Below are 8,539 nucleotides of genomic sequence, written 5' to 3'. Positions count from 1 at the left end.
TTATCAATTGATCGTTTCTTTAAAGACACAATAACATTTTCAGTTTATCACTGATTTGTGAAGTTTTTATAATTAACATTTTCAGACTACATGACTACTTTTAATTAATTAATTTACAAATTTGAAGGAAATGCACAAGATGGACAGGTCATTTCATTTGCAGATTTTCTTTGTGTAATCTTGCTCCTTTTTTCTGTGTGTGTATAATTATCATTATTAGTGTTGTTTTTTGTTTTGTTTTTTAAACACACCGCTCTTTGCCGTTTATACTATACTGATATTATACTTTATTAAACCCCACGGTGTTCAATAAAGTATTTTCTGATTCTGATTAAGTGAAACAGCGCTGATCAGCTGATTCATGTTTACAAAGTGTGACAACCTGGCTCTCCGTTCAAACTACAGGCAAAACCGGATTTTTCAGCTCGTGAGCAGCATTAGCTTTAGCAGCTAACTCGGTCTTTCTGCCTTGGACGCTGATGCCACGTTTTCACCAAAAAAAAAAAAAAACTTTGAAAGAATCAACGATCCAACGGGAAAAATCATCTAAATCTCTGTCAGACTCGCTTCCTACAGCCGTGGTGAGTTTATCCCTCTTGACCTTTGACCTAATGCGGAAGTGCTGAACCAGAGCGAGAGTGTGAAAAGGCTTATTTTACACATTTGATATTGATAATAATTTTGAAATTACATTTAATATATAATTATCATTATATTTCTAATAATTATAATGTAATAAAATCAACAAAATGTAAAACTAATTGATTTTTTAGTATATATTAATTTAACTTATATGTGGGTGCGTACATTATCTGGTTCAGTTTATGTTGCCTCACGTATTTCAGTCACATTTGTAGTCACTCTGCTTTCGTTTGCGTTTCGTCTTATTTCACTTAGTTTACTTTGAAAATCTTTTTAGTCGATAAATCAACACTGGCCGACATCTCCCCGCCCCTCCGGTGCGCGCTGGAATTCAGACCGAGCGTTCCCAGGCAGGAAGAAAAGTTCGCTCGTTACTTCCGGGTGTGTTTGATTGTTCCTTCCTTTAAAGTTGAGAAAGATGAAGAACTGAAACTTGGGGAGGAAATAGTTTGATTGAAGGTATAAGTGTGTGTGTGTGTGTGTGTGTGTGTGTGTGTGTGTGTGTGTGTGTGTGTGTGTGTGTGTGTGTGTGTGTGTGTGTGTGTGTGTGTGTGTGTGTGTGTGTGTGTGTGTGTGTGTGTGTGTGTGTGTGTGTGTTATTAATATTTACATTAGTGTGACTCTATGTCCTCCTAACTCATCTTTGAATATTCAAAAGTAAAAACTGTTTTTATGACTTTAACAAACGTTTAGATTTGAGGACAAAGCAGAGGAAGAACTGAATGATGATGATGATGATGGAGGGTGAGCAGATTGAAGCCATTAAAGATGAAGACACTCCTGAGGTGAGATTCCTTCTTTGTTTACCTTATTTGGCCTCCAGAGGGCGACGTTGTTTTTGTTTACACCTAAAGTCAGACTAAAAAATACTGCGGGGTTTCTTTGTTTTATTTTCAAGATTTTTGCACCTTAACTTTTGCTATACCTCATTGAAATTAGTTTATTTAATTGAAAACTAATGATTAAGTACAAAAAAAAATAAGAAAAAAGGGGAAAAAGCACCAAGAGAAGAATAATTACAGAAAGTTCATGTTTATATAGGCTACATTTATTCAGACCACTTTTTTCAGGAAATTAACTTTGATCTCCTGACAAGTTTTGACTATCAGCTGCCAGTCTTCCTCAGAGGCGTCTGCAGATTGCTTTGATAACTCCTTATGAGTTTTTCCTGAAAAAGTCACCTAAATTGATACAACCATAACATATTCAAAAATACGTTTTTTGACTTTCTCAGAGGTGTCTGCTGATCACTGTGATGTGTCCTTATGAGTTCTTACATGAAAAGAAGTTGTCTGAATTAATAAAACCTTAACATATTATTCAAAAAGAAGACAAAATTAACTTTTTAGAAAATTTCCCGACGCGTTTCGACTGTCAACTGCCAGTCTTCTTCAGAGGTGTCTGCTGATCACTTTGATGTCTCACATACTTCACGTATCATTTATACGTGGAAGCGCAAACCAGGTCACGTTAATGTTCACATTTCTCACTTTCTCATATAAAATCTGTGGCCCACTTCACATTAAAGACGTTCGTATTTGTCCCTGTGAAATGAAATGAGTTTCACGGCCTTGAACTTGAGCAAAAATAGTCTCACAGGTGTTAACGAAGTGTGTGGTTGCCATGGTAACTTCCGCCCTTTAGAGGCTTAAGACGTTTGCAGCTGTGAATGTGAGACACCTGCAAAAGGACGTGATAGTTGGAAAGAAAAAAAGCGTTATTTAGACGTGTTGGGCAAAGTGTGTCTTCACTGGTTACAATTTACATGAGCACAACATTTTACATTAGAGATTATCATAAATTATTAATAGTCATTAAAATTCTGGTCCAAGCGAATTTTAATCAACACTTAAATATTGTTCTGCATAGAAATTAGTGATGTTCCGATACAGTTTTTTAATTTCCGATATGATACAGATATTGCAGCCTTCTCGTCCCATCGTCAAACCCTAAACCCCTGTTTCTCAATGGTATTGGTATGAAGACACAAACTTAAAGCTCTATTAAAGATCATACATAAGAATATTAAAGAAAATGTGGAGAAAAGCACATTAAAAAACCTAAATAAAGAGGAATTGGGTAGGACCCAATGTAAACATTGTACCAGAATCAACCCAACGTGGCTGTCCCCAATAGATTGTATTTTAATAGTTCAAATATTAAAGTTATCAAATCTTTCGTATAATTTCTAATACATTAAACACATTTTTTGTTTTCTATATTTCCACTACAGGTGTCCTTTAAATGTCGTATGCAACCAAAATCAAGAAAATTGTTTAAATTGTAATAAAATTGTGCATTTAAATATAACATTTAAAGCCAATGTCATGAGATTGTGTACAGATTGTATTTGTGGTGTTTTCCAACAGGAACCAAAGTGTAATCACTCCAGCCCCGAAGCGACAGCTGCTCCCTCTGAATTCCCCCCAGAGGTCAACAGTGGACCTGTTGAACAGACTGGAGGTAAATCTTTGAAAGTCAGATTTCCTTTGATGTTTTCCATTGTTTGAACTCTAACCTTTAATCCATCCAAACCCTTAGAGCTGCCGGTGACACCATTGAAACCACTCAGCGGCCCCGTCATCATTCCAGGCAACAAGAACCAGGCCAGCGAGAAGCTGGAGAGAATCCGCAAGTGGAGCATAATCACGTACAAGGTGGGCGGAGTCAAAGCTGGCTTTTTTAACCTTTGTTTTGGATTCAAATAGTGATGTCGTGATACCACTATTACCAGCACCGGTACTCAGATTTGTGTTCTCAAAGATACCAGTTACCTATACGAGTAGGGGCTCCAAAAATGACCTTAGTTTCATTTATTCAGACAATTTTTTTTCAGGGAAATGAATAAATAAAACCTTAACATATTATTAAAACAAGAAGACGAAATGAACTTGCTGGAATTGCCAAAATTTTGTTTATGATTTTGAATGAAATATGAGCAAATTTTGACGTATTTTTTTGTTTGCTACACTTGCTAGACATTCAATCACTCGGTTCATGGTGGAAATACTTTGTAAATGTGTGATATTGTCTCGAAACATACATGCAAGGTAAATTCATGTAAAATTTGGGCCTGACTTTAAATAAGGAGGTGGAACAAGTTAGCTTTTTCTATTTTAGAATATGAACTCCATATTATTATTAAATTGTTATGATGCTCTTCTCGAAATGCTTCCACACATTTGACATCACTCCATTTTCTACAACTTTATTTGGAACACCAAGAAATGTATTTACAAAATTACGGACATTCTTCTTTCACCAAAACACTTTCTCATTAATAGAAAAGAAATGAAATCTGTCGAGTTTAAAATGACGTCTTATCAACAAAAATCCGAGTGTGCGCCTTTGTAATTGACCTGATCCTGATCCCAGCATAGATCTGGGATCTGGGAACGTCCCTTGCTTCTAATGGTCTTATTTCCTTGCAGTGCACCAAACAGACTCTGTCGGAGAAATTCGGCCTTGGATCACATACGGTGGACCTGGAGTTGGAGCCCCGCCTCGAAGTCCTCAAGGAGAACCGGCTGCGTTATAGTCACATGACCAAGCTGGCGCAGACACTGGCCAATCAACTTGCTCAGTTCACGGTGACCCAGAAGTCACTGGGTGATGCCTTTACCGACCTCAGCCTCAAATCCCCTACACTACATGTAAGTCTTAAAAACAGTTTGTTTTTTTTAAACATTCATTGATTAAAAACCATGTGACTCCAGGTGGAGTTTGGCATGAACGCAGACGCACAGAAGTTTTTGTCCAAGAATGGCGAGACCTTGACCATGGCCATCAACGCCTTCTCATCCAACATGAATACCCTGGTCAACAAAACTATCGAGGACACAATGATCAACGTGAAGCAATACGAGACAACCAGGTAGGACGTCCGTGCACACAAGACGCCTGATACACCAGACAACAGACTGAATGCCCAAAATTCCATGACTTTCAGGGTTGCCTACGACGCATACCGAGTCAACCTGGAGGAGCTGAACTTGGGGCCCAGAGATGCTGTGACTTTACCTAAACTGGAACAAGCTCAGATAGACTTCCAGAGTCAGAAAGAGAAATATCAGAAGATCAGAGATGATCTGAGTGTCAAAATGAAGCTGCTGGAGGAGAATAAGGTGAGGAAGAGAAACCTCCGATACATTCTTGATGATCAACAGATGATGGGAAATTTGTCAGTTTTTGGTTTAAACGTAGTAAAATAAAGAATTGTAACTGTTGTTTACATTAAATTAGACTGTGTGTATATGAGAAACACCTGAAATGTTATAGATTACCAACTTGGTAAAGGTTTTTCTCTTTGAACCAGGGGCGCCCCGATTTATGTTTTTGCTGGTGGGTGCTCACTACGGTGTGCGGATTGATCCAAAAATATTGATAGCATTGATATCAACATTAGGATTGGTATTGAATGTTACCGCTTTTTAACCCCTTTCTTTACCTAATTCTTAGTACTTTCTCTGTCACATTTTTGCCCCTTTTCAACATTTTTGGCACTTTTTCAGATTTTAACTTCCTTTTGCCAATAAATACCACTTTTTTGTCACTACTTTTTGATACTTTAATCTAATTTTTGTCCTTTATTTAACCATTTATTATTCAAATAAGCTACCTTTTGCCCAATACATAACACTTGTTTCTTATTTTACCTCTTTTTATTTTGCATTTTTGCCCTTTTTCACTATTGTTTTCCACATTTTGTTAATTTAAACTACCTTTTACCATAACATACCACCTTTTTTGCCAATTCTTTTGGCACTCTTGACTGTTTAATGAAGGGAGCAGTGTTGCGGTTCAGTTACAATTCTTACAATTCATCACTGGTCACTAACTTTCATCGGCTCCCGGTGTTGAGTCAGCCCCATCCTTGCTCGTCTCTTGGCCCAGCAGCAGCAGCAGCAGCGCTAACAACGCTGCTGGGTGGTGTTTCTAGCGACTCTATCTTTTTGGCCAGCTGTTTCTCAGCAAAACCCGTGCATTTGTCCTCTTGTCCATTTTTCCTGACTAGTTAAAGTTAGCAAACAGTTTACCCGTCACTCCAATGAGGTCCCACACCCCAGCCTGGCTCATGTACTGATTGACAGCATTGTCAGTCAGCCGATGATTGATTGACAATGACAAACAATGAACCAATAATGTGTTCATGGCTGCTGGAAACACACTGCTAGCCAATGATGAGTGATTAGCCGGCTCATTAGGAGAGAATTTAGAAAAGGGAGAAACTTGCACCGCCCCACATAAGTCGTCTGATAAGTCATGTAAAAAAAAAAAAAAGGTTACGAACCAGACCGGCCCACCTTGGGTCGACGGCCCACCGGGACACTGCCCCAAATGTCAGATGGCCAGTCTACCCCTGATTATTAGGTAGCGGGGGAGTGGTCATTAGCACTAGTGTAGGCTGCCTGGCACACGTCGACGCTCAGCCATCTACATGGGTGCTCGGACCCCGAAGCACTCAAGAAATCGGTGCCTATGCTTTGAACAAATATGGAATAACCAACTGTTTTGTTCTCCACAGGTCAAAGTCCTCCACAATCAGCTGTGGCTGCTTCACAGTGCAGTTGCTGCTCACAGCTCCTCGTGTCACCACTTCATGGACCAAAACACGCAACAAGCCAACAAACAGCTCAGTAACCCCACCATGGTCCCCCCCTCCTGGCTGGAGGAGAGTTGACACAACCAAAGAAAGGAAAAAAATGTTACCACGTAAAACGTACCAACGTAAGAGTTGCGACGGGTGTTTGAATATCATCATATGGGGGAACTTTTGGGTGGATTGAACTTCAAATTGTGGAGAATAAGGAATGTGGGATACTGAGAATGGTTCTGGATATTTGTGTGAAGTTTGGTGTCAAAGTGTTTGGGTGGATGTTGAGTTCTGGAGTAAAAATGTTTGGGTGTAGACTTTTCTACAGGTTTTGAGATGTGGGTAATTTTATACAATGTTGTGAACTCAGGTTTCTGACCTGAAATTAGAAAGGTGCTTTCTTTTGTATAATTTCTTTTTGAACGCACATTGTCATATTTCTTGTGTTGATTCGTGTTTAGCTCCTTTAAAGTTGCTCAGTCTCAAGAATCTAGTTTTGTCATATTGCAACAGATCACTTAATCACAGGTGATAAAACCGGATTCTACGAACATGGCCTTTGTCGCTAACTTTTGGCTGTTTCTGAAAAGTCCAGAAAAGACATAATATGGTTTGAGTAGAATGTGCAAAGACATCAAATGTGCCAAACGCTTATCTTTTTATGGACCGGTCACACTCGCAGTTTTGCTGAACTGAGAAACCTAGAAACCTCAAACCCCTCTTTGTCTCGCTGCGTTGGAGAGCAAATCCATCCTAATCTTCTGTGAGGCTCTAAGCCTTTCTTTGAACTTAAAAAATCCTCCACTGCTGTCGTCACAAACTCACTCAAAGCATTTCAACTCCACTGTTGAGTAACAGTGTCTTGAACTCGAAGGAACTCCTTGAGATAAACAGGAGGTCTTGTTTAGTTTGAAATGTGACAACAATGTGCTGCCTTATTTTTCTGTTTTCTTTTGTCTTTTAGACAAAAAAGCTATAGTTGTTGTCTACTTGGTGGACGCATTAGAGGATAAATATAGTTTATTCAGAGGGATAAACTACGGTTTGGACTATAATTTAGTAGAAACCATAAAACAGCCCCAAATGAACAAAAGTTGACTCAAAAAACTGAAAAAGACACTAATCTTCTCCATAAAGAAATGTAACACATACTTGAAAGAAGAGAACTAAACTGTACCACAAAACATGGATGACTTCTTAGACATCAAGGCTTAGTCTTACTCGTGTCCAATAAATAGATATAAACATACAAAAAGGGCCCTTAACCTAAAAACAGAACAGGCGGAAGAATTTTGACAATTAGTGTTACTTATTCTCAAAAAGAAACACGCCATGGACATAAAAAAACACAAGAAGGGGATAAAAAACTAACACAGACATAAATCTACTCCAAAGAAACGTTACACATTAGACGAAGTCAAGCTTTGTATTTGTAAAATGTACCCGAAGACAAAACCTGGGTAAGACTTCTGAGATATCCAGGCTTAGTTTGATTCCAATATGAAACAATCCATGGATACCATAACAAACAAACGAAAAATTACTAAATGTATATTATTCCTCAATAAACCAAAGTTCACTAGGGTTACCTCAAAAATATTCCTGCACTCAGACCAAACCTTTATTGCGTCACCTGATGATGTACAACTATATATTCTTCTCTTTGGTCAAACTGGTTTAATTTCTTTATGTTGTCTTTTTTTGTTGTTGTGTATTTTACCTCACCAGCTTTGCAATGACTGGAACCTTTGTGCAATAATATTCAAAAGACTTCTTTGTTTAGGCAGCGCTTTAAGTGTGTGTGTGTGCAACACCTCAAATATGGAACTATGTAGTCAATGAAGTGCCTGATGTAGAATTAAATTTAAGGATTGACTGTAATCTCCATCTTTTCTCTGAAAGTGGACAAACTTTAGCAATCGAACCCTTGTCAATGCCAAAGGAGCAACTTGCAACTGGTATCATACTCTTCAGTTCAAGATGCCAATATGATTAAGACAATGTCAAGACGGCCAATGATTGACTTTTCGTCTTCCCCAAGAAGGCGTTTGTCATTGTTGTGCCGACCTTTTTAACCTGTTGTACTACAGTAACTTTTTTTTTGTCATATCATGTGTACCCCCTTTATCGGGACGACCATGGCTCAGTGGTAGAGTGGGTTGTCCAGTAACTGAAGGGTTGGGGGTTCAAATCCCACTCTAACCGAGTCATTGTCGTTGTGTCCTTGGGCAAGGCACTTTACCCACATTGCCTTGTATGAGTGAGTATAAATTGTGCATGAATGTTGGTGGTGGTCAGAGGGGC

The 8,539-nt window shown here is 38.6% G+C and overlaps 1 protein-coding gene across 3 annotated transcripts; it reads left to right on the top strand.

Annotated features, from left to right (window-relative positions):
* Window positions 1-381: 381 nt before the first annotated feature.
* On the top strand, window positions 382-7,910 carry LOC114480158 (arfaptin-1-like). Of its 3 annotated transcripts, none has more exons than XM_028474023.1 (9): window positions 382-581; window positions 920-1,023; window positions 1,336-1,427; window positions 3,012-3,105; window positions 3,184-3,299; window positions 4,074-4,295; window positions 4,359-4,516; window positions 4,592-4,766; window positions 6,167-7,910. In XM_028474023.1, exons 3-9 carry the CDS (start codon window positions 1,365-1,367, stop codon window positions 6,320-6,322), a joined length of 984 nt encoding a protein of 327 aa, XP_028329824.1. In that variant the 5' UTR covers window positions 382-581; window positions 920-1,023; window positions 1,336-1,364; the 3' UTR covers window positions 6,323-7,910. The 3 variants fall into 3 exon arrangements, with proteins under 3 accessions (XP_028329824.1, XP_028329823.1, XP_028329822.1); XM_028474021.1 differs by having other exon boundaries at window positions 384-581; window positions 920-1,101; XM_028474022.1 differs by lacking the exon at window positions 920-1,023.
* Window positions 7,911-8,539: the final 629 nt, after the last annotated feature.

The sequence above is a fragment of the Gouania willdenowi genome, chromosome 18 (assembly GCF_900634775.1).
Source record: "Gouania willdenowi chromosome 18, fGouWil2.1, whole genome shotgun sequence".
Classification (NCBI taxonomy): domain Eukaryota; kingdom Metazoa; phylum Chordata; class Actinopteri; order Blenniiformes; family Gobiesocidae; genus Gouania; species Gouania willdenowi.
The sequence above is the reverse complement of the archived record's forward strand: the minus strand, read 5'-3'. Positions and strand labels throughout refer to the sequence as shown.

Excerpts from the sequence above, each read along its gene's own strand:
- LOC114480158 (XM_028474022.1), top strand. The coding sequence starts at position 1,365 with ATGATGATGATGATGATGGAGGGTGAGCAGATTGAAGCCATTAAAGAT. Across the intron at positions 4,296-4,358 it reads TCAAATCCCCTACACTACAT|GTGGAGTTTGGCATGAACGC; the intron begins GTAAGTCTTAAA and ends ATGTGACTCCAG. Across the intron at positions 4,767-6,166 it reads AGCTGCTGGAGGAGAATAAG|GTCAAAGTCCTCCACAATCA; the intron begins GTGAGGAAGAGA and ends TGTTCTCCACAG.